This window comes from Schistocerca gregaria, chromosome 10, assembly GCF_023897955.1.
Source record: "Schistocerca gregaria isolate iqSchGreg1 chromosome 10, iqSchGreg1.2, whole genome shotgun sequence".
NCBI lineage: Eukaryota > Metazoa > Arthropoda > Insecta > Orthoptera > Acrididae > Schistocerca > Schistocerca gregaria.
Window position 1 is genome coordinate 64,405,931 of NC_064929.1, and position 27,276 is coordinate 64,433,206.

The 27,276-nt window shown below is 42.7% G+C and overlaps 1 protein-coding gene across 3 annotated transcripts in view; it reads right to left on the minus strand.

The window, feature by feature from the left end:
• The window catches only part of LOC126293293 (1,5-anhydro-D-fructose reductase-like), a 101,269-nt gene that overhangs the window by 49,191 nt on the left and 24,802 nt on the right, over nucleotides 1–27,276 (minus strand). For all 3 annotated transcript variants that reach the window (XM_049986421.1, XM_049986422.1, XM_049986420.1), the window contains exons 3-4: nucleotides 23,440–23,607; nucleotides 13,665–13,865 (exon numbers count right to left, since the gene is read on the minus strand). In XM_049986421.1, coding sequence (XP_049842378.1) covers nucleotides 13,665–13,865; nucleotides 23,440–23,607 — 369 coding nt within the window. The remainder of the gene's footprint in view (nucleotides 1–13,664; nucleotides 13,866–23,439; nucleotides 23,608–27,276) is intronic.

The window sequence follows — 27,276 nt, forward strand, 5'->3', positions numbered from 1 at the left end:
TGGACGCTGCACCTCTCTGCACTCATGCCACCTCTGAACACCGGTGGCAGCACATCACACAACTCGACAACCTTTGTCGACTGCAGAAGAAGTAGACATGAGCACAGCGCCCACTTCTTTGCAAGGAAAGAGGAGTGGTGTAACAACCAATTTTGTGTGTGCACCACTTCACAGTTCACGTGTGAAGTTTGTGCTTGATTCATCCACTAGAGGCCACCCAGCTTGCTAATATGACAGCAGTTGTGTGCACAGATGGAAACATTCCAAGTGGGAAATATATATATAAACAAAGATGATGTGACTTATCATATGAAAGCACTGGCAGGTCGATAGACACACAAACATACACACAAAATTCAAGCTTTCGCAACCAACGGTTGCTTCATCAGGAAAGAGGGAAGGAGAGGGAAAGACGAAAGGATGTGGGTTTTAAGGGAGAGGGTAAGGAGTCATTCCAGTCCCGAGAGCGGAAAGACTTACCTTAAGGGGAAAAAAGGACAGGTATACACTCGCGCGCACACACACACACATCCATCCACACATACACAGACACAAGGCAATGAGACTTACCTTAAGGGGAAAAAAAGGACAGGTATACACTCGCGCACACACACACACATATCCATCCGCACATACACAGACACAAGGTAAAGAGACTCTATAACCAAACGAGAAAGTGCTGGTAGATAGACACAATAAAAAACACCCGCCATCCACCTAACCTTTGTAACCTCTTGGTTCATACCTATGAAATCCCCAAACCACCTTCCCTACACTCTGGCTCCTACCCTTGTAACTGCCCCCGGTGTAAAACCTGTCCCATGCGCCCTCCCACCACCACCTATTCCAGCCCTGTAACTCGGAAGGTGTACACGATCAAAGGCAGAGCCGCGTGAGAAAGCACCCACATGATTTGCCAACTGACCTGCCTACACTGTGAAGCTTTCTGTGTGAGAATAACCAGAAACAAACTGTCCATTCGCATGAATGGACTCAGGCAGACAGTGTTTGTAGGTAATGAAGATCACCCTGTGGCTAAACATGCCTCGGTGCATGGTTAGCACATCTTGGCACAGTGTTACACCATCCAGGTTATCTGGATACTTCCCACTGACACCAACCTATTAGAACTCTGGAGATGGGAACTTGCCCTTCAATATATTCTCTCTTCCCATTACCTACCAGGTATCAACCTCCACTAATTTCAAGTTGCCGCCCCTCATACATCACTTGTCATTCAACAACATCTTTGCCTCTGTACTTCCCCCTCGACTGACATCTCTTCCCAGCCTCTTTGCATTTACATATGTCTGCCTGTGTGTGTGTGTGTGTGTGTGTGTGTGTGTGTGTGTGTGTGTGTGTGTGTGTGTGTACGTAAATCTTTCTGCTCCTGGGATTAGAATGACTCCTTACCCTCTCCCTTAAAACCCACATCCTTTCGTCTTTCCCTCCCCTTCCCTCTTTCCTGATGAACAACCTCTTGGGTTGTGAAAGCTTGTAATTTGTGCGTGTGTTTTTTATTGTGTCTATCTACCAGCACTTGTGTATTGCTAATTGCATTCTAGTTTGACCTCCACATGTGTGTACTGTTCGAGCATTAATTACAGTGTTCTTGAGTTAGAACAGCAAGAAATGGCAAAGGAATGCTAAGGCAGGACAGCAAAAAGTCTACACCTACCGGCAGCCATACTAGATCACTCTCCCATGGCTACTCAAAACAACAGCACAAGAGTTTGCTATTGTTGCCATATGATAAATAAAATAAATAAGCAAGAAAGAGAATTAGTTCCCTTCAATGAAATCCATTTCAAATGTGACTGCTATCTTTGCACAAATGGTCACACTAAACTCTCTACAGCATGCTGTTCCACGTCGATATCATAACCACAGTAGTATCTGCCAGTGTGGAGGCTCTAGCTGAGCAACTGTGATTGTCACAGAAAAATTCTATTCGAGTAAGAAAATACCAACATCTTATTCCATTTGTGAAATATAACATTTTTCTTATTCACCAGTGACAAAATATTTGTGAGAAATGACTTACTGTTAGGAGGATTAGGTCACTGATTATGTTCTTTTATTTTATAATGGGTGTGAAACTTGGACTTTAAATGAATTTTTCAAAAGGAAACTTAGAACTGCTCAGAGAACTGTGGAAAGGTCAATGTTAGATCTCACTAAGGAAGATCGACAGAAAAGTGAGGACATTAGAGCAATAACAGGAGTAAAAGATATTATAGACTCTATAATGGCAGTGGGTAGGACATATTGCAAGAATGAAGAAAGGAAGATGGACAAAATCAGTTTTAGAGTGGAGTCCCAGAGAAAAGCAAAGACCACCAGGGAGACCACTTGATCTCAGGGATAAGGCACTCAGGAAAGTTGCAGGCTTCAACAGGCAGATGACATCAGCAGACAGTAATAAAACCTCTTAAAATGTATTTAATAACTTAAAAAGGCTACATCTTGTATAGGTTGAATTAGCTGTACAATAAATAAATAAATAAATAAATAAATAAATTTTACAAAAAGAAGAAATAATGAAATATTATAGAATCTATAAGATTTGCATACATAATAACAAAAATGAATAAAATTATACAATAAAATTTGGCCAAAGCAAACCATGTATAATTCGTAAATCTGACCAAACTATACAAGTACTTTGCCTCAACACATTCAATACACTTTTATATGCTAATTTTTTGTAAAAATTAGGATGTGTGTAAATGGAATGCAAATTTTAAGACCTAATTAATAATGCACTGTATAATGCAGAAAAGAGCTTAGGCAGTACTACTGTATTACAGTATAAATTAGTTATTATAAAGAAACTTAATATTTTTTCTAATTGATAAATGTATAGATAATTATTTGACTCTCAAACCAAAGTTTGACCTAAATATTGAAATTGACAATGGCGGCCACGAGGGAAAACATTCACATACCTCTATTGTTGAGCTGAGCCATCGTGAGAATCATTGCCTCCATCTACATTCACCATACAAAATTAAAATAATAATAACCTTCCAGACTTACAGGAGCTGGGATCCATATATCGCAAATGAGAGAATCATATTGTTTCATAAGCCACTTTCATTATTTAACACAATTTCACTAGAAACCGCATAGCTCCTCACATGTACTCTTCCAGTACAGCACTCATGGCTGCCGCATCGCAGTCGTGAAGTGGAGCCGAGGCAGTTTCGAATAAGTTTTTACAGTCTGACGGTAATTTATGGATTTGTAGTTTTAGCTTGATGATGTCCACTATGGACAAATGGTAGTTACTGTTATTCTGAAGAAGGCTGGGGTATCCCGACTGAAACCTACTTAAATTCTAGAAAAACGGTGCAACTGAGGCTGTTGAATATTAAAATTAAAATTAATATTTATACAGTTGCTGACAGGGCCACAGTATGTTGAAGATATTGTACTGTGAATTATCTGTAAGGTAAAGGTGGCACACACATGTAATAAGGTGACAGATCCTGCAATTGGAGCCCACCATAAACCAAAAACCCAACCCGTAACACTCCGACATATACTATCCGTCTAATTGAAACTGAAATACAGGGTGAGCATTAATAAAACCAACAAACTGCAGGAACAGATTCCTCACTGGAAATGGCGGAAACAAGGTCGTACGAACACGTGTCCAGAAATGGACGATGTGTTTGCAATGAAAACAGTTCATCCCAGAACACACCACAACAGAAGCTCAAAGTGGTCTCCATGAGACTTCAGGTGATAGGGATACCCATAATCATTATTTGGCTTACATCATGTTTGCTTGCCGCTTGTCTGGAGGTTGTACTAAGAGTTCCTCTCAATATTCAGTAGAAACCAGTCCTCCCGATCTGTTGTACACACAGTCCACTGCCCCTCTGCATGTTTGTCTATCTGAAAGGACCCATGATCATGTAAAAGCCAAAAAAGGGCTTGAAATGTTCTGTGATATTGTTGGTGTCTGTGAGATACTTGTTTTGGTATGGCCATGCAGCCTCTCTGCCATTTTCATATGCTCGGATGTACACAAACACCATCTCAGCTTATTTCCGACACGAGTACCAGACCATTCTGCTGCTTACAGCATACTGTGTCAATCACACAGCCTGCAATATGCACGAAATACACAGCATATGCTCAGAGAAACCATTATTCATCAGCGCCATCTGCCGTGGCAATGACGCATTTCCGAACAGGTGTTCACATGATTTTCTTCGTCCATTTCCAGGCAGGAATCTGTCCTGCAATTTGTCAGTTTTATTAATATTAACCCTGTATGTTGCTCCAGATTGGAACAACAACAATGTAATGAGAAGAGACTGCTAGTTACCATAAAGATGACATGTTAAGTTGCAGGCATGCACAATGAAAAGACACTTTCACATTAACTTTAGGCCAAAGCTTTTGTCTGAAAAGGACACACACACACACACAATTATTCACACAAGCTAGGACACCTCACAAGCACACGATCACCATTACTGGGAGCTCAGACCAGAACGCAACTGTTACATACACTATCTGATCAAACATATCCGGTCACATGGCTGAAAATGACTTACAAGTTCGTGGTGCCCTCCAGCGGTAATGCTGGAATTCAATATGGTGTCGGCCCACCCTTAAACTTGATGACAGATTCCACTCTCGCACGTATACCTTCGATCAGGTGCTGTACGGTTTCTTGGGGAATGACAGCCCCTTCTTCACAGAGTCCTGCACTGAGGAGAGGTATCAATGTCGGTTGGTGAGGCCTGGCATGAAGTCGGCATTCCAAAACATCCCAAAGGTGTTCTGTAGGATTCAGGTCAGGGCTCTGTGCACGCCAACCCATTGCAGGGATGTTATTGTCATGTAATCATTCCACCAAAGCCCATGCATTATGAAAAGGTGCTCGATCGAGTTGAAATAATGCAGTCGCCATCCCCGCATTGCTCTTCAACAGTGGGAAGCAAGGAGGTGCTTAAAACATTGATGTAGGCCTGTGCTGTGATAGTGCCATGCAAAACAACAAGGGGTGCAAGCCCCCTCCATGATAACCACAACCACAACCACACCATAACACCATCACCTCCCAATTTTACTGTTGACACTACCCATGCTGGCAGATGATGTTCTCCGGGCATTTGCCATACCCACACCCTACCATCGGACTGTCACATTGTGTACCGTGATTTGTCACTCCACAAAACGTTTTTCCACTGTTCAATCATGCAATGTTACACTCTTTCCACCAAGTGAGGCACCATTTGGCATTTACCAGCATGATGTGTGGCTTATCAGCAGCCACTGGACAATGAAACACAAGTTTTGTCACCTTCTGCCTAACTGTAATAATACTTGCAGTAGATCCTAATGCTGTTTGGAATTCCAGTGTGATGGTCTGGATAGATGTCTGCCTGTTACACATTACAACCCGCTTCAACTGTCGGCAGTTCCTGTCAATCAACAGACGAGGTCAGCCTGTACGCGTTTGTGGCGTACGTGTCCCTTCACATTTCCACTTCACTATCACATCAGAAACAGTGGACACAGGGACATTTATGGGTGTAGAAATCTCACATACAGTTGCAGGACACAAGTGAGACCCAATCACCTGACCACATTCGAAGTCCGTGAGTTCTGCGGAGCGCCCCATTCTGCTCTCTCACAATGTCTAATGACTATTGAGGACGGTGATTTGGAGTACCTGGCAGTAGGCGGCAGCACAATGCACCTAATATGAAAAATGTATGATTTCCAATCCTAAAGAAAGCAGGTGTTGTCAGATGTGAAAATTACCAAACTATCAGTTTAATAAGTCACAGCTGCAAAATACTAATACGAATTCTTTACAGGCGAGTGGAAAAACTGATAGAAGCTGACCTCGGGGAAGATCAGTTTGGATTCTGTAGAAATGTTGGAACACATGAGGCAATACTCATCCTACGACTTATCTTAGAAGATAAATTAAGGAAAGGCAAAGCTACATTTCTAGCATTTGTAGACTTAGAGAAAGCTTTTGACAATGTTGACTGGAATATTCTCTTTCAAATTCTGAAGGTGGCAGGGGTAAAATACAGTGAGCGAAAGGCTATTTACAATTTGTACAGAAACCAGATGGCTACATGAAAGGGAAGCAGTGGTTGGGAAGGGAGTGAGACAGGGTTGTAGCCTCGCCTCGATGGTATTCAATTTGTATATTGAGGAAGCTGTGAAGGAAACAAAAAAAAAGTTTGGAGTAGGTATTAAAATCCATGGAGAAGAAATAAAAATGTTGAGGTACGCCAATGACATTGTAATTCTGTCAGAGACAGCAAAGGACTTGGAAGAGCTGTTGAACGGAATGGACAGTGTCTTCAAAGGAGGGTATAGATGAGCATCAACCAAAGCAAAATGTAGGTAGTGGAATGTAGTTGAATTAAGTCGGGTGATGCTGAGGGAATTAGATTAGGAAATGAGACACTTTTAGTAGTTAAGGAGTTTTGCTATTTGGGGAGCAAAATAACTGTTGATTGTCGAAGTAGAGAGGATATAAAATGTAGACTGGCAATGGCAAGGAAAGCGTTTCTCAAGAAGAGAAATTTGTTGACATCAAGTATAGATTTAAGTGTCAGGAAGTCGTTTCTGAAAGTGTTTTATGGAGTGTAGCCTTGTATGGAAGTGAAATGTGGATTATAAATGGTTTAGACAAGACGAGAATAGAAGCTTTCGAAATGCGGTGCTACAGAAGAATGCTGATGATTAGATGGGTAGATCACATAACTAATGAGGAGGTATTGAGCAGGATTGGAGAGAAGAGAAGTTTGTGGCGCAACTTGACTAGAAGAAGGGATCGGTTGGTAGGACATGTTCTGAGGCATCAAGGGATCACCAATTTAGTACTGGAGGGCAGTGTGGGGGTAAAAATTGTAGAGGGAGACCAAGAGTTGAATACACTAAGCAGATTCAGAAGAATGTAGGTTGCAGTAGGTACTGGGAGATGAAGAAGCTTGCACAGGATAGAGTAGCATGGAGAGCTGCATCAAACCAGACTCAGGATTGAAGACCACAACAACAACAACAACAACAACAACAACAACAACAATGATTTTGGGGGTGTCAGGATAATTTTGATCACATAGTGTAGAATAAAAGCAGCAATGTGAAGGGAGGGGGAAGGGAAAGGGATGGCAGAGCACAGATGGAGGGAGATAGAGGTACTGTCTGGCAGAGCATGCAGGGTCTAGACTGCCAACTGGCACAGTATTGGGAGCCTATGGGGTAAGGGGGTGAGGAGGGGGAAATGAGGAGCAAAATGAAGCACACAAAGGGGCTGGGAGACGAGAATAGGGAGGAAGTGATAGGACAGAGGAGGTGGGAACTGTAGGACAGATGGTGTGGGGACAGTAGGTTGCCACAGGTTGAGGCCAGGACAATTTCAGGAGTGGAAAGTGTGTTCTAACGTAACTTCCATCTGTGCAGTTCAGAAAAACTGGTGGTGGAGGAGAGAATCCAGGTGGCTCAGGTAGCACTTGCTTGCTAATGTTTGTGTGTGTGTGGGGGGGGGGGGGGGGGGGGGGGGCGAGGAGTGGCGGGTGTGCGTGCATGTTTGTTCTTTTTCTGACAAAGGCTTTGGCTGAAAAATGATGTGTAAGTGTCTTTTCATAGTGCCTGTCTGCAGCTTAACGTGTCATCTTCATGGTAAGTAACAATCTATGTTTTCTTTACATTGTTCTTAAAATGTATTGCTACTCGTTACATACAGGAAGCACTAAGAAGTGAACAGACACACTTAAAAGCATGCTATCGGAATAAGTCTTTCATAAGATGAATGGATACAAGTGCATGAATACCCAACCACGTATGCTCATGAGCACATGCAAGTGCACATGCCCATGCCCATGCCCGTGTCCATGCACCCATGTGCACATGTGCATGCACGTACATGCACATGGGTGCATGCACACAGATGCGTGCACAAAACACACACACACACACACACACACACACACACACACACACACACACACACATTACTTAACACATATGGCCACTGTTGTCTCCAGACACTGAGGCCCGGCTCGGGTTAAGCAGCAATCTTCACTGGGGTGGGCAGTGGGTGTATGGAAGAGGTGAGGGGGAAGGGTAGCAAGGCATAGGTGGGGGAAGATGCTGTAGTACTGCCTGAGGGAGTGTGCAGGACAGGGTTGGGACAGGGTGGCAGGCTGCAAGGTGCAGCATCGGGAGGCTGGGGGGAGGGGGGGGGGGGGTGCAGAAGCAGGGAGGGGACTACAGAAGTGCACTGAGCAGGGGAGCAGGATGGAGTGAGATGGAGGACGGGGAATGGCAGAGGTTTGGGTCAGGGTGGTTACGAGAACAAAAGATATATCACAGGGACAGCTTCCACCGGTGCAGTTCAGCAAAGCTTGTGTCAGTGACAAGAATCCAAAAGAACCATGCTGTGAAGTAGTTACCACAATCGAGCACATCATGTGTGACACACTCGGCAACCAGGTGGTTTGGCCACCGCCCGGCACCTTTTGGCAGTGATCATCTGTGTTGACTAACAGCTCAGAATGCAGCACAGTGATTGGAGCAAAGTTGGTAGACCACATTGTAGCTTTCAGGGGTGGCTCTGCCTTTGATGGGTAGGAGATGCCTGTGAAAGGACTGGAGTCGGTGGTAACAGGAGGGAGTACAGTAACAGAGAGCTTGATTGTGTTCAAGTGGGCACCGAGGGAAACTCTGAGCTTAAACTGAGACATTCTGTTAACTCTTTTGCTGCTCCAGATGTGCTCTGTGCATTCCAAGCCAAGCAAGGCTGTCATCACTGTACTCCTCACCAAATGCTGTGACGTCTGCATAGAGATGGCATTCCAGCTGCGATGAAATACTTATTGTTCAATTTTAAGAAAACTGTTACGTCAAAAAAATACATTTTTGCACATCTTACAGTCCGATATCTTCTCTCGATCGAGGGCTGAATTTACTTTCTTATTTGTCATAATTACTGCACTGCCTTAAACTAAGTAAAACACTGCACAAAATGTTAAAGAGCTTGCAGAGGTAAAAATGAACTTCAGAATGAGATTAGAAGTAGAGCTGTGAGGGCCGGGCATGATTAGTGCTTCGGTAGCTCAGAAGGTAGAGCACTTGCCAGCGAAAGGTAAAGGTCCCAAGTTCGAGTCTCAGTCGGGCACTTTGTTTTAAAAATGAACTGTTTAAACTTTGCTAACAGTTGATCATACATTGCAGTGTATGAAACACAGATAAAATATCGAAATTTTGTTTAAAATTGAGAGCAACAATTCTCATTTTGTTTTCGAGTTACTGGATTTTGTATCCAGTGGGTAGTCACATGTGACATGCCCAATTGTGTGGTCATAACAGTCGTCACATTTCATAAGCAGTTCAAGATTTTGAAAATAATAATAATAATAATAATAATAATAATGGCTTGCCACAAGGGCCTCCGGTCGGGTAGAACGCTCGCCTGCTGCAAGTATTTCGATTTGACGCCACTTCAGTGACTTGCGCGTCGATGGGGATGAAATAATGATGATTAGGACAACACAACACCCAGTTCCTGAGCGGAAAAAGTCTCCGACCCAGTCGGGAATCGAACCCAAGCCCTTAGCATTGATAGTCTGTCATGCTGACCACTCAGCTACCGTGGTCGGACGAAGATTTTGAAATGAGATTCTTTGCGAATGATAGCCTGTAGAGAGGGACATATGTCGTGTGACAAGTACTTGAAACTTTTTTTTCACCGACATAACGAAATAACTTATGTGTGGCACTGAGAAGTCAGTGGAACGAGACTTGTAAACACCTCAACAGCACTTAACAAAAACCCAGGGGCTGAATTTTAACACATTGTCAGCATCTGGGTGTAGTGGGAAGTGAGGTGTTAACTCGTCCACAGCAGTCGAAGGGTTAATCCCTCCTAGGTTTTCCATCGCTTGATTGTAGTTACAGTCACAACAACAAAGAATGAAAATGTGTATACAGTCAAAAAGTTGTATAAATTATCACGGCTACAGCCGTGTGACTCAGTTTAAAAAAATGGTTCAAATGGCTCTGCGCACTATGGGACTTAATATCTGAGGTCATCGGTCCCCTAGAACTTAGAACTACTTAAACCTAACTAACCTAAGGACATCACAAACATCCATGCCCGAGGCAGGATTTGAACCTGCGATCGTAGCAGTCGCGCGATTCCGGACTGAAGCGCTTAGAACCACTTGGCCACTGTGGCCTGCTGACTCAGTTTGACTCAATATGTCTGTGATCAAGCTCACTATTTGTCTCAGTGCTGACTTTGTTAACAGTGAAGCTGCCTGTTACATAAAATGTTTTGGATTATTGCGGGGGTCAGATGCTTTTTGCCTGGTATAAGAAACAGAAAACTGTAACCAGGCTCTGTCACTTTCTTCTGCTTTAAGAAGCCATGACCAATTTATTGATCGCAGAAATTATATAAGTTCTGGAGTAATTGCTTCTAACGTTGCTACTTCCAGTGATAAAGTACGATGATATTATTAGCGTATTTGCTAAAAAAAATCTCCTCCTTGATTAAAATTTATTTCAAACTCTATGCCTTTACAAATGTCTACTTGTGTGTGTGTGTGTGTGTGTGTGTGTGTGTGTGTGTGTGTGTGTGTGTGTGTGTGTGTGTGCGCACGTGTGCGTGTGTGTATACCTGTCCTTTTTTCCCCTTAAGGTAAGTCTTTCCACTCCCGGGATTGGAATGACTCCTTACCCTCTCCCTTAAAAACCATATCCTTTCGTCTTTCCCTTTCCTTCCCACTTTCCCGATGAAGCAACCGTTGGTTGCGAAAGCTTGAATTTCGTGTGTATGTTTGTGTGTCTATCGACCTGCCAGCACTTTCGTTGGGTAAGTCACATCATCTTTGTTTTTAGATATATTTTTCCCATTGAAATGTTTCCCTAAGATTCCAAGACTTACCAAGCGGGAAAACGCCGGCAGACAGGCACAAGAACAAAACACACACACAGAATTACTAGCTTTCGCAACCGATGGTTGCTGCTTCAGGAAGGAGAGGGAAAGATGAAAGGATGTGGGTTTTAAGGGAGAGGGTGAGGAGTCATTCCAATCCCAGGTGCGGAAAGACTTCCCTTAGGGGGGAAAAAAGGACAGGTGTACACTCGCGCGCGCGCGCACACACACACACGCACACATATCCATCCGCACATACACAGACACAAGCAGACATATTTAGGCAAAGAGTAAGGGCAGAGATGTCAGTCGAGGCGGAAGTACAGAGGCAAAGATGATGTTGAATGACAGGTGAGGTATGAGTGGCGGCAACTTGAAATTAGCGGAGATTGAGGCCTGGCGGATAACGAGAAGAGAGGATATACTGAAGGGCGAGTTTCCATCTCCGTAGTTCGGATAGGTTGGTGTTGGTGGGAAGTATCCAGATAACTCGGACGATGTAACACTGTGCCAAGATGTGCTGGCCGTGCACCAAGGCATGTTTAGCCACAGGGTGATTCTCATTACCAACAAACACTGTCTGCCTGTGTCCATTCATGTGAATGGACAGTTTGTTGCAGGTCATTCCCACATAGAAAGCGACACAGTGTAGGCAGGTCAGTTGGTAAATCACGTGGGTGCTTTCACACGTGGCTCTCCCTTTGATCGTGTACACCTTCCGGGTTACCGGACTGGAGTAGGTGGTGGTGGGAGGGTGCATAGGACAGGTTTTACACTGGGGGCGGTTGCAAGGGTAGGAGCCAGAGGGTAGGGAACGTGGTTTGGGGATTTCATAGGGATGAACCAAGAGGTTACGAAGGTTAGGTGGACGGCGGAAAGACACTCTTGGTGGAGTGGGGAGGATTTCATGAAGGATGGATCTCATTTCGGGGCAGGATTTTAGGAAGTCGTATCCCTGCTGGAGAGCCACATTCAAGGTCTGATCCAGTCCCAGGAAGTATTCTGTCACAAGTGGGGCACTTTTGGGGTTCTTCTGTGATAGGTTCTGGGTTTGAGGGGATGAGGAAGTGGCTCTGGTTATCTGCTTCTGTACCAGGTCGGGAGGGTAGTTGCGGGATGCGAAAGCTGTTTTCAGGTTGTTGGTGTAATGGTCGAGGGATTCAGGACTGGAGCAGATTCATTTGCCACGAAGGCCTAGGCTGTACGGAAGGGACCATTTGATATGGAATGGGTGGCAGCTGTCATAATGGAGGTACTGTTGCTTGTTGGTGGGTTTGATGTGGACGGATGTGTGAAGCTGGCCATTGGACAGATGGAGGTCAACGTCTAGGAAAGTGGCATGGGATTTGGAGTAGGACCAGGTGAATCTGATGGAACCAAACGAGTTGAGGTTGGAGAGGAAATTCTGGAGTTGTTCTTCACTGTGAGTCCAGATCATGAAGATGTCATCAATAAATCTGTACCAAACTTTGGGTTGGCAGGCTTGGGTAACCAAGAAGGCTTCCTCTAAGCGACCCATAAATAGGTTGGCATACGAGGGGGCCATCCTGGTACCCATGGCTGTTCCCTTTAATTGTTGGTAAGTCTGGCCTTCAAAAGTGAAGAAGTTGTGGGTCAGGATGAAGCTGGCTAAGGTGACGAGGAAAGAGGTTTTAGGTAGGGTGGCAGGTGATCGGCGTGAAAGGAAGTGCTCCATTGCAGCGAGGCCCTGGACGTGCGGGATATTCGTGTATAGGGAAGTGGCATCAATGGGTACAAGGATGGTTTCCGGGGGTAACAGACTGGGTACGGATTCCAGGCGTTCGAGAAAGTTGTTAGTGTCTTTGATGAAGGATGGGAGACTGCATGTAACGGGTTGAAGGTGTTGATCTACGTAGGCAGAGATACGTTCTGTGGGGGCTTGGTAACCAGCTACAATGGGACGGCCAGGATACCTTTCACCTGACTCCATCAAACTCCTGACCCCACCGACACCTCGACTCCTACCTTCTACCTACTCCCTAAAATTCACAAACGAGAAAGTGCTGGTAGATAGACACAATAAAAAACACCTGCCGTTCACCTAACCTTCGTAACCTTGGTTCATACCTATGAAATCCCCAAACCACCTTCCCTACCCTCTGGCTCCTACCCTTGTAACTGCCCCCAGTGTAAAACCTTTCCCATGCGCCCTTCCACCACCACCTACTCCAGCCCTGTATCCCGGAAGGTGTACACAATCAAAGGCAGAGCCACGTGTGAAAGCACCCACGTGATTTACCAACTGACCTGTCAACACTGTGAAGCTTTCTGTGTGGGAATAACCAGCAACAAACTGTCCATTTTCATGAATGTTTACAAATGTCTGCTTGTGTCTGTATATGTGTGGATGAATATGTGTGTGTATGCGAGTGTATACTTGTCCTTTTTTCCCCCTAAGGTAAGTCTTTCTGCTCCCGGGATTGGACATACTCCTTATCCTCTCCCTTAAAACCCACATCCTTTCGTCTTTCCCTCTCTCCTGATGAAGCAACTGTTGGTTGCGAAAGCTTGAATTTAGTGTGTATGTTTGTGTTTGTTTGTGTATCTATCAACCTGCCAGCGCTTTTGTTTGGTAAGTCACATCATCTTTGTTTTTAGATATAACTTTCTATATTATATGATGGAGTAATAATCTGCCATGAAATGCATGTCTTCAAGACTCACAATACAATGGAATTCACAATAATTGTGTAAGAGCAACAGCATTGAAACTTACCTTCCACAAGCTGATGATGTCAGTGTTCATGTCCAAGAGAACTTTTCCATCCTTGTCTCTCGGGAAAGTATCACCACCCACATCCTGGAAGCCCACAGGTTGGTGAATCAGGTACAAGTCGACGTAATTCAGCTGCAGAGCTTCCAGAGATTTTTTTAGGTACTTTTCTACAGACTCTGCACGATTTGCAATAGCTGGAAGCTGAAAGACAACAAAGATCATATGGTTAATCCCTCATCATTAACATCTTTGATAAGGAACAAAATATGTGCAATTATTCAGTTGGTGGATAAGTTCATAGCAGTTTTGTTTGCATGTTGCTATTCTGGTAGCTATGGGTTTATTTATTGATTTCATTTTTTAATTTTTAGTTCACTGTTGCTATTGGAGTTTACATATTGTGATCTTGTCATTTGGAGTTAGTGAGTGGAGTTGTGGACACTACAAAATGGAGAACTGAGTGGAGAAATCAGAACTTTTCCGACATATTCTTCTGTTTGAGTTCAATAGAGGGGTGATAGCAGCAGAGGCAGCTAGAAGCATCTTATGCCATGTATGAGGATAATGCCATTGGAAAGAGCATGGCAAGAAAATATTTTTCTCATCTTAATGAGGATTGTTTTGATATTAGTGACTCTCCACATTCAGGAAGACCTTCAGTGTTTGATGAAGACCATTTAAACACATTAACCACATCAGTGTATTTGAGAAGTGGCTCATGTGATGAACTGTGATCACTGCGCCATTGTGTGACATTTGCATGGAATGGGCAAGGTTCAAAAATCAGTTGTATTGGTACTGTGTGCTATAAGCCAAAATCACAAAAATCAGTGGGTGGTCATATGTGCATCAATTGGCTCATAAACAAACCCAACCATTCCTATCCTGTATCATTACCATGATGAGAAATGGTGTCTTTATGCTACCGCAAGGAAAAGAAAGGAATCGTTGAGCCCAAACAAAGCAGAAACTCCCTGTACCACGACTAGAATGCATTCAAAAAAGATAATATTGTGCATCTGATGGAACAACAATGGTGTGGAGTACTATGAACTGCTTCCTTGTGGTGCACCCATCGCTGCTGACAATTATTGTCGACAACTGAAGTGTCTTGCAGACATAATCCAAGTAGAACAAACAGGAAGACTGCAAGAAGTGATTCTGCTCCACGAAAATGCCTGCTCATATTCTGCTAGAACAGAAGTCATTTCACACCCATCTTAATCACCTGGTCTCGTGCCCTCAGATTTTCACATTTTCCACTCTCTATTGGGCAACCTTCAAGGAACTTTCTTTCCGGATGAAAATGTGCCCCAAACATGGCTTGATGAGATCTTCATCTCAAAACCATGTGATTTCTACAGTTGTTGAATCAAAAACTTATCCCAGCATTGGCAGACTGTTGTAAAAAGTGAAAGAGAGAATATTATTGACTACTTACGTCTCTGTTATGTGTATCTGTTGTGTTTATTAAACTTATGGAAAAACTCTAAGAATTAGTGCACCAATCTAGTACATTGACAGGCTTAGGTACTGGCAGATTGCTTCATAATAATTTCAAGAAAAATCATAAGTAGGGAAATTACTCATCGCATTTCTTTTTTGTGACATATTCCTTGTCGGCTTTTATCTCAGGGTCTTCAGCTGACGATTGTTTAGTGATATTTTTGTTTCACCAGCACGAACAGCTAGTACTCTTAAGGACTCACCTGAATTGTGTGTGGTGGAATATATTTGAACCCACAGCCAGAGATTGTACACCCTTGTCGTGCAAACATCTGAAAGCCTTTACCTGGTCATTATTGCTTTGGTCCTCCCTGCGTTACTTGCAATGTTCGTTCACAGCCGCACATGAATCGACTTCCCTTTTCTCGTTTAGTCATGTGACTGAATTTCAATGGCTTCCCCAACTGTGTGTTTTTACAGGGTGTTCTGTCACAACAAATGCATGTTGTACCACAGCCAACATCTCCTCCTGCCCAACCTGCAATAGCACTTATGTTTGATGATGCTGGTATTGATAGGCTGTCCAGTTACTCCAACATAAAATTTTTCCTCGTGTACAAAGCAATCAGTATACTCCTGACATTACAACTGGAACCCTTTTGTCCTTTGATGATCTGATACACTTTTTTTTGGTCACCTTGGTTAGTTCTATATGGTCTTTACAGTGTCTGGGCAGTAATCAGCAGATTTTGTCTGTCACCCTGGGGAGGAATGGCAGAAAGGACTTACCCAACATTTCATTTCGCTGGGTGTTAGGTTTCGTGACACTTTTTATGCCAGTGCAGAGGTACTCATTGTTCCTTAGAACTCACTCCAGGTGTCGCATCATGAATTTGAGGTTCTGTGGTTTACATATTCATCTTGCACATGTAATACTATATGATTCATACCTCTTTTCTGAAGCTGCTGAAATTTATGAACATGACAATAGTTTCGACAATAAAGAAGTGGATGACTGTTGTAAATACCAATGGAGGAGCTACAGTGGCAGTTAATAGGAAAATATTCACCCCCCCTGCCCCCCTCCCCTCCACCCACTCCCCCCTCCTGCCCAGGGACATTAGTGTGTACAGCAAATATAACCTCCAGCTGTGGGCTCAACTCTGGTCCATCACCTTCAATGGAGGGTCAATCTTCACAAATACCTGCCACTCTTGCTGGTGCAAGGTCAGGAAAATCACTAAACAAATTTCAACTGAAGATTCCAAGATGAAAGCCAATAGGCAATATGTCAACATGTGGCTACTAAAGCCTCATAAATTTTGTCCCCATTTTTAGGGTTCTGAACATCAATCAGTGAAAATGGAACCCTTATAGGGTCACTCTGTTGTCTGTCAACATATCTTTTCCTCAGGAACAGGTAGAGGCATCAGACTGAAATTCATGTCAAATGACCCCTTGGCAGTGTAAAAAATTTAAGCTGATAAGTCAATGCAATCAATAGATGTGACCATTTATGTCAAATATTTTGATATTCAATCTCTCACGCATCAAAACATATAGGATACTTCCTGTTCACCTAGAGTTATGAAATATGGCAAAAAACAATGTTTCTCAGCAGTTATAAAGTTGTTAATTTGCAATCAATCACAAAAATTCGTTTCATGTCATCTGTCATCTGTAGGTTAATAACTCTTTGCTCAAAAACTGGTAGAAGTATCATGTTGAAATTTATTTCAAATACTACGATCCACGGTCCTGTGGCAGCGTAAAAGAATTTAAGTTTTTAAGTCAATGAAGCCAAAAGGTGCAGCCATTTATGTTGCATATTTGGATACTTGCAAACTCACTCATCAAAACCTCTAGATAAACTATCTATATACATAATTAACTTTATATAGAATCTTCAGAGAGCAATGCCTACTCCCACTTATACAGCTGTTTACTCACGTCTACCCTTCTAAGTCAACTGGCAGAATTTGTTTTCAAATGATCACGATTTGTCATCTGCTCTGAACTGACACTTTATATGCTCTATTTACTATTTATAACAAAAATAAACCCCCCATGAACCATGGACCTTGCCGTTGTTGGGGAGGCTTGCGTGCCTCAACGATACAGATAGCTGTACCGTAGGTGCAACCACAATTGAGGGGTATCTGTTGAGAGGCCAGGCAAACGTGTGGTTCCTGACGAGGGGCAGCAGCCTTTTCAGTAGTTGCAAGGGCAACCGTCTGGATGATTGACTGACCTGGCCTTGTAACATTAACCAAAACGGCCTTGCTGTTGTGGTACTGCGAATGGCTGAAAGAAAGGGGAAACTACAGCCATAATTTTTCCCAGGGCATGCAGCTTTACTGTATGGTTACATGATGATGGCGTCCTCTTTGGTAAAATATTTCGGAGGTAAAATAGTCCTCCATTCGGAACTCCGAGTGGGAACTACTCAAGAGGATGTCGTTATCAGGAGAAAGAAAACTGGCATCCTATGGATCGGAGTGTGTAGTGTCAGATCCCTTAATCGGGCAGGTAGGTTAGAAAATTTAAAAAGGGAAATGGATAGGTTAAAGTTAGATATGGTGGGAATTAGTGAAGTTCGGTGGCAGGAGGAACAAGACTTTTGGTCAGGTGAATACAGGGTTATAAATACAAAATCAAATAGGGGTAATGCAGGAGTAGCTTTAATAATGAATAAAAAAAAATAGGAGTGCAGGAAAGCTACTACAAACAGCATAGTGAGCGTATTATTGTGGCCAAGATAGACACGAAGCCCATGCCTACTACAGTAGTACAAGTTTATATGCCAACTAGCTCTGCAGATGATGAAGAAATTGAACAAATGTATGATGAGATAAAAGAAATTATTCAGGTAGTGAAGGGAGATGAAAATTTAATAGTCATGGGTGACTGGAATTCGGTAGTAGGAAAAGGGAGAGAAGGAAACGTAGTAGGTGAATATGGATTGGGGCTAAGAAATGAATCGGAAGCCATCTGGTAGAATTTTGCACAGAGCATAACTTAATCATAGCTAACACTTGGTTCAAGAATCATAAAAGAAGGTTGTATACATGGAAGAATCCTGGAGATACTAAAAGGTATCAGATAGGTTATATAGTGGTAAGACAGAGATTTAGGAACCAGGTTTTAAATTGTAGGACATTTCCAGGGGCAGATGTGGACTCTAACCACAATCTATTGGTTATGAACTGTAGATTAAAATGGATGAAATTGCAAAAAGGTGGGAATTTAAGGAGATGGGACCTGGATAAACTGAAAGAACCAGAGGTTGTACAGAGTTTCAGGGACAGCACAAGGGAACAATTGACAGGAATGGGGGAAAGAAATATAGTAGAAGAAGAATGGGTAGCTTTGAGGGATGAAGTAGTGAAGGTAGCAGAGGATCAAGTAGGTAAAAAGACGAGGGCTATTAGAAATCCTTGGGTAACAGAAGAAATATTGAATTTAATTGATGAAAGTAGAAAATTTAAAAATGCAGTAAATGAAGCAGAAAAAAAGGAATACAAAAGTCTCAAAAATGAGATCGACAGGAAGTGCAAAATGGCTTAGCAGGCATGGCTAGAGGGCAAATGTAAGGATGTGGAGGCTTACCTCACTAGGGGTAAGATAGATACAGCCTACAAGAAAATTAAAGAGACCTTTGGAGAAAAGAGAGCCACTTGTATGAATATCAAGAGCTCAGATGGAAACCCAGTTCTAAGCAAGAGGGGAAAGCAGAAAGGTGGAAGGAGTATATAGAGGGTCTATACAAGGGCGATGTACTTGACGACAATATTATGGAAATGGAAGAGGATGTATATGAAGAAATGGGAGACACAATTCTACGTGAAGAGTTAGACAAAGCACTGAAAGACCTGAGTCAAAACAAGGCCTCAGGAGTAGACAATATACCATTAGAACTACTGACTGCCTTGGGAGAGCCAGTCCTGACAAAACTCTTCCATCTGGTGAGCAAGATGCACGAGACAGGTGAAATATCCCCAGACTTCAAGAAGAATATAATAATTCCAATCCCGAAGAAAGCAGGTGTTGACAGATGTGAAAATTACCGAACAATCAGTGTAATAAGTTACAGCTGCAAAATACTAATGCGAATTCTTTACAGACGAATGGAAACACTGGTAGAAGCTGACCTCGGGGAAGATCAGTTTGGATTCCATAGAAATGTTGGAACACATGAGGCAATACTGACCTTACGACTTATCTTAGAAGAAAGATTAAGGAAAGGCAAACCTACGTTTCTAGCATTTGTAGACTTAGAGAAAGTTTTGACAATGTTGACTGGAATACTCTCTTTCAAATTCTAAAGGTGGCAGGGGTAAAATACAGGGAGTGAAAGGCTATTTACAATTTGTACAGATACCAGATGGCAGTTATAAGAGTCAAGGGGCATGAAAGGGAAGCAGTGGTTGGGAAGGGAGTGAGACAGGGTTGTAGCATCTCCCCGATATTATTCAATCTGTATATTGAACAAGCAGTAAAGGAAACAAAAGAAAAATTTGGAGTAGGTATTAAAATCCAGGGAGAAGAAATAAAAACTTTGAGGTTTGGCGATGTCATTGTAATTCTGTCAGAGACAGCAAAGGACTTGGAAGAGCAGTTGACCGGAATGGACAGTGACTTGGAAGGAGAATATAAGATGAACATCAACAAAAGCAAAATGAGAGTAATGGAATGTAGTCGAACTAAGTTGGGTGATGCTGAGGGAATTAGATTAGGAAATGAGACACTTAAAGTAGTAAAGGAGTTTTGCTATTTGGGGAGCAAAATAACTGATGATGGTCGAAGTAGAGAGGATGTAAAATGTAGACTGGCAATGGCAAGGAAAGCGTTTCTGAAGAAGAGAAATTTGTTAACATCGAGTATAGATTTAAGTGTCAGGAAGTCATTTCTGAAAGTATTTGTATGGCGTGTAGCCATGTATGGAAGTGAAATATGGACGATAACTAGTTTGGACAAGAAGAGAATAGAAGCTTTCAAATTGTGGTGCTACAGAAGAATGTTGAAGATTAGGTGGATATATCACATAACTAATGAGGAGGTATTGAAGAGGATTGGGGAGAAGAGGAGCTTGTGGCACAACTTGACTAAAAGAAGGGTTCAGTTGGTAGGACATGTCCTGAGGCATCAAGGGATCAATTTAGTATTGGAGGGCAGCGTGGAAGGTAATAATCGTAGAGGGAGACCAAGAGATGAATACACTAAGCAGATTCAGAAAAATGTAGGTTGCAGTAGGTACTGGGAGATGAAGAAGCTTGCACAGGATAGATTAGCATGGAGAGCTGCATCAAACCAGTCTCAGGACTGAAGACCACAACAACAAAAATAAACATTTTTAGCGGTTCAGTACCTCATTTGGAGTGCTGTTGCTGACTGTATCACAAATAAAGCTTTTTGTGTGTATTGTTCACCTCAATTCCTGGATTTCCCATTTACTCCCTTCTGGTCATCAAATTCCCTTAAAGGATTTTGGCACAGAAATGAGATAAATCTAGGACTATAAAACTGTTTCTTATGCTCATCCTATACAAAAAATGCTTGAGATGGTAGAAAGATATGTAACTGCAGGTAAAACTTAGTCTCTCTTGAAAGTTCTGTTACAGTACAACAGAATGGAAATCATAGGTATATGGGTATAGCCAAAACAAATTATATATCTGGGGAACTATAGTCACAGCAGAAGAAACACAGAGCCATCACTACAAGATGGAATACAAACTTCAAAGTATGGAGAGGAATCTATGCACAACAGCTGATTATAAGTGACCACAATGGGTGCTATAAGGGGCAATCAAATGAAAACCGAAAACTAGTCACAAAGGGGCCATAGAATGGTTCCATTCAAGTTCGAAAGAATGATTCCCTCTGACAGCCCAAGAACACATGGAAAAGTCTACAGTGGAAACATCTCGCATCTCCCCCAACAAAGAAATCAACAGCTGTTCACTTAAGTTCCAGTAAAGTTGCATGAACCTTCTTTGTTGACTGAGGGGTCCTGTGCTTGTCAAGTTCCTCAAGTGCACAATCATTCCCCAGTGCTACAAAGACATTTTGCAGAAAATGTGATGTGCTACAAAGTCAAAACACCCAGGAAAGTGGTCAGACTGAATCATGCTGTTGTGCAATAACACGTGCCACCACACTGCCAATTGGACGAATGATACACTTAAGCGATTTGGTCAGGAAACAGTGCAATATCCTCCACAGAGCCCAGATCTATCGCCGCTTTACCGACCTGAAGAAAGACGAGTGGATGTTGGTTTCAGTCAGACAAGTCTTGTCTTCCAGCCGAGTACATATCTTAACACATGTGGGGATTACTTTCAAATGGAACCTTTTCATGCTGCTGTTGTGGCAGGTGTTTGGTTTTGATTTGACTGCCCCTCATAGGTGACCATCTGTGGGATAGGTGACTGCAGCTGTGTTTTGCAAGTGTAAAATTCCAGAAAAAAACTGAAGCTGTTCCTCTTTTATATAAGTGATTTGGGAGACACTTTGAGCATCCGTCTTAGGTTGTTTGCAGATGACACTGTCATTTATCGACTAGTAAAGTCATCAGAAGATCAAACCAAATTGGAAAATGACTTAGAAAAGATATCTGTATGGTGTGAAAATTGACAATTGACCCCAAATAATGAAAAGTGTGAGGTCATCCACATGAGTGCTAAAAGGAATACTTTAAACTTCGGTTGCACGATAAATCAGTCAAATCAGTCAAATCTAAAGGCCATAAATTCAACTAAATACCTAGGAATTACAATTACGAACAACTTAAATTGGAAGGAATACACAGAAAACGTTGTGAGGAAAGCTAACCAAAGACTGTGATTCATTGTCAGAACACTTAGAAAATGTAACAGATCTACTAAAGAGACTGCCTACACTATAATTGTCTGTCCTCTTTTAAAATACTTCTGCGTAATGAGGGATCCTTACCAGATGGAATTGATGAAGTACATCGAGAAAGCTCAAAGAAGGGCAGCACATTTTGTATTATTGTGAAACAGGGGAGAGACTGTCACTGAAATGGTACAGGATTTGGGATGGACATTATTAAAACAAAGGCGTTTTTTGCTGCGGAGGAATCTTCTCATGAAATTCCAATCACCATCTTTCTCCTTTGAATGCGAAAGTATTTTGTTGATGCTGACTTACATAGGAAGAAATGATCACTATGATGAAATAAGGGAAATTAAAACTCATACAGAAAGATACAGGTGTTCCTTTTTATCTGCACGCTGTACAAGATTGAAATAATAGAGAATTGTGAAGGAGGTTTGATTAACTCTCTGCCAGGCACTTACATGTAATTTGTGGAGTATATATGTAGATGTAGGAATATTATAAATCTTTGGACCTTGGCTATACATTTATGAAAAGTATAAAAAGTACATTACAGAAACTTACTTAGTTTAGCAGGTAGTCAGTAACTTATTTGGAACTGATCACTGAAATTTATCCTGAAAAAATAGTACAATTGCTGAAAATTACTGCCATGAATAAAATAACAGATGCATTATCTTGTTGAAACATTATACTTTTGTCCCTTAGATCCTCATACAATCAAATCAGTTCTGTCTCTAACATCTCAATCTCTATGTTAGAGTTCATTCTAGCGGTCACCCAAGTAATGCGTGACTTACCTTTAGCACAGATGGCTGCCCAAATCACAACACTTCCACCATCAAAACTCCTGCTCATTTTTACTTGTTGCTCTGTTCTCAAACCATGCCAGTAATACCGAAACCCAACCGGCCCATCTAAATTACACTTCTTCTCATCAATGAAGATAACTTTATCCTATCCTGAAGTCCATGACACATGTCTTTCAGCAAACTCCAATCTACCCTGTTTATGTTTGGGGGTTACAGCAGGTATCTGCAGTTGCTTCTTGAATGCCTGACAGCTAATTTTTGCACAAATATCCATACCTTTATACAGATTTCAACTAGCGTATGTTCTGTGTATCAGAAGACATTACTAGGCATCAACTTTCACATTTAACAACATAATCGTCTTTACCTTCAGTGTGTAACCACTAGCAAGTACAAGTCAAGCCATCTGCTCTTCTCTGCAGTGGAATCACAGAAAATGCACACTGCTAGCCCAACCAATGAAATGTTATGTCAGCTACTGGTGAATAACTAAATGATCACAAATCAGTAATTTCTAACAGTGACAATGAAAATGAAATGGTGGCATGACGTAATGCTACAGTCAACACCAGCAAACAGCAAGGTTATTGCAAAAAGTATAAAGAGTTTGAAGGTGTTTGTGCACATGAAGCTACAGTACTATGTTGACTACTCACCTTGGTTACAATAAAAAGGTCTTCACGTTTCAGTTTCCCTGAATCAAACCATTTTTTTAAAGCTTGTCCTATTTCTGCTTCATTTCCATACAGATAAGCTGCATCAATGTGCCTGTAGCCAGTTTCCAAGGCAACATCAATAGCACGCCCAACTTCACCTTTAGAAGCCTGTAAAAGCATATCGGATTCAACATTACTACAACAAAAAAGTTTCTATTTTTTAATGTTTCCCCCTCCCTCTCACCACACACACACATTTTATATCGTCTACACATCAAACTACTTGCCCATAAAATTTGTATCCACAAATATAATGACTCAAAATCTGAGTCATAAAACCATATTACTAAAAGGAAAGTTGCTACTCATGGCATAGGGGAGATGCTGAGACACAGGCACAACAAAAAGATTTTCACAATTAAAGCTTTCAGCCAATGGCCTTTGTCAACAATAGACACACACAGAAACAGTCTCAGGCAACACAAACCAGTGCAGTTTCAGTTTGTGTGTGTGTGTGTGTGTGTGTGTGTGTGTGTGTGTGTGTGTGTGTGTGTGGTTTCAGTTACCTGAGACTGCAGTCGCGTGTATGAGTTGCATTTGCGTGAGTTTTTGTATGCATATGTGTGTCCACTGTTGACAAAGGCCATTGGCCGAAAGCTTTAAGTGTAAAAATCTTTTTGTTGTGCCCATCTGCGACTCAGCATCTCTGCTATATAATAAGTAGCAACTTCCTTCTCATAATATTGTTACATTTCATCCCAGATTTTCCATTGTTTGAGTTATACAGCCTATACTTTTACATGCAGTAATTCCATTTTTGCATTCATTTGATTGATTTATTCATTCATTCGTTCATCATTATCTGTTGATCCCATGAGGAAGGAAGAACCTTCAGGCATGTGGCACAAGTCAAAGCGTACACTGCAATGAGACAAAGACATTGTATAAACATCATCATTGTTGTTGTTGTTGTGGTCTTCAGTCCTGAGACTGGTTTGATGCAGCTCTCCATGCTACTCTATCCTGTGCAAGCCTCTTTATCTCCCAGCACCCACTGCAACCTACATCCTTCTGAATCTGCGTAGTGTAGTCATCTCTTGGTCTCCCTCTACGATTTTTACCCTCCACGCTGCTCTCCAATACTAAATTGGTGATACCTTGATGCCTCAGAACATGTCCTACCAACCGATCCCTTCTCTGGTCAAGTTGTGCCACAAACTTCTCTTCTCCCCAATCCTATTCCATACTTCCTCATTAGTTATGTGATCTACCCATCTAATCTTCAGAATTCTTCTGTAGCACCACATTTCGAAAGCTTCTATTCTCTTCTTGTCCAAACTATTTATCGTCCATGTTTCACTTCCAAACATGGCTACACTCCATACAAATACTTTCAGAAACAACTTCCTGATACATAAATCTATATTCGATGTTAACAAATTTCTCTTCTTCAGAAACGCTTTCCTTGCCATTCCCAGTCTACATTTTATATCCTCTCTACTTCGACCATCATCAGTTATTTTGTTCCCCAAATAGCAAAACTCCTTTACTACTTTAAGTGTCTCACTTCCTAATCTAATTCCCTCAGCATCTTAATTCGACTACATTCCATTATCCTCGTTTTGCTTTTGTACATCATCATTATATATTATATAATACAAGTTGACATAATACCACTAAGAATGTTATTTAACCTGAGCTCTGTTTCTGTGTGTACTCTGTATCTGTTTTCTGTAGTGTTTTAATGATTCTAAGAAAATGTGTATTTTCTTTTTCTGTATTACTGCCCAAAGAATTTACAGTATAAATATTTATATAATTATAATAGAGGGAAACATTCCATGTGGGAAAAATATATCTACAAACAAAGATGATGTGACTTACCAAACAATAGCGCTGGCAGGTCGATAGACACAGAAACACACACACAAAATTCGAGCTTTCGCCACCGGCGGTTGCTTCGTCAGGAAAGAGGGAAGGAAAGGGAAAGACGAAAGGATGTGGGTTTTAAGGGAGAGGGTAAGGAGTCATTCCAATCCTGGGAGCGGAGAGACTTACCTTAGGGGGAAAAAAAGGACAGGTGTACACTCGTGCGCGCGCACACACACACACACACACACACACCCACACACACACACACACACACACACACACACACACACAAGCAGACATTTGTAAAGGCCTTTCCCAATGTCTGCCTGCGTCCGTGCACGCGTGGATGGACGTGTGTGTGTGTGTGTGTGTGTGTGTGTGTGTGTGTGTGTGCGAGCGAGCGTACACCTGTCCCTCTCTTCCCCCCAAGGCAAGTCCCACCACTCCCGGCACTGGAACGACCCCCCCACCCTCTCCCCCAAAACCCACATCCCCCCTCCCCCCCGAAGAAGCAACCGTCGGCCGCGAAAGCCAGAAACCTCATGTGTGTGCCCGTGTGTTTCACCTACTGCGCCCGTCCACTGACGGCCCCCCCCCCCCCCCCGCCTGGAATCCTTGTCTCTAATACATCCCTCCCATGTGTAAGCTTCCTTAAACCTCCACATGGGAAAAATATATCAAAAACAAAGATTCCAAGACCCACCAAGCGGGAAAGCGCCGGCAGACAGGCACAACAAACAAAACGCACGAACACACGCACAGAACCTCAAGCCCCCGCAACCGGCGGCCGCCCCGTCAGGAAAGTGGGAAGGAAAAGGAAAGACGAAAGGATGCGGGCTCCAAGGGAGAGGGCAAGGAGCCACCCCAATCCCGGGAGCAGAAAGACCCACCCCAGGGGGAAAAAAGGACAGGTATACACACGCGCGCGGTCACACACACAGACACAAGCAGACATATTTAAAGGCAAAGAGTATGGGCAGAGATGTAAGTCGAGGCGGAAGTGTGGAGGCAAAGATGATGTTGAATGACAGGTGAGGTATGAGTGGCGGCAACTTGAAATTAGCGGAGATTGAGGCCTGGTGGATAACGAGAAGAGAGGATATATTGAAGGGCAAGTTCCCATCTCCGGAGTTCGGATAGGTTGGTGTTGGTGGGAAGTATCCAGATAACTCGGACGGTGTAACATTGTGCCAAGATGTGCTGGCCGTGCACCAAGGCATGTTTAGCCACAGGGTGATCCTCATTACCAACAAACACTGTCTGCCTGTGTCCATTCATGCGAATGGACAGTTTGTTGCTGGTCATTCCCACATAGAAAGCGTCACAGTGTAGGCAGGTCAGTTGGTAAATCACGTGGGTGCTTTCACACGTGGCTCTGCCTTTGATTGTCTACACCTTCCGGGTTACAGGACTGGAGTAGGTGGTGGTGGGAGGGTGCATAGGACAGGTTTTACACCGGGGGCGGTTGCAAGGGTAGGAGCCAGAGGGTAGGGAACGTGGTTTGGGGATTTCATACGGATGAACCAAGAGGTTACGAAGGTTAGGTGGAAGGCAGAAAGACACTCTTGGTGGAGTGGGGAGGATTTCATGAAGGATGGATCTCATTTCGGGGCAGGATTTTAGGAAGTCTTATCCCTGCTGGAGAGCTACATTCAGAGTCTGATCCAGTCCTGGGAAGTATCCTGTCACAAGTGGGGCACTTTTGGGGTTCTTCTGTGATAGGTTCTGGGTTTGAGGGGATGAGGAAGTGGCTCTGGTTATCTGCTTCTGTACCAGGTCGGGAGGGTAGTTGCGGAATGCGAAAGCTGTTTTCAGGTTGTTGGTGTAATGGTCGAGGGATTCAGGACTGGAGCAGATTCGTTTGCCACGAAGGCCTAGGCTGTAGGGAAGGGACCGTTTGATATGGAATGGGTGGCAGCTGTCATAATGGAGGTACTGTTGCTTGTTGGTGGGTTTGATGTGGAC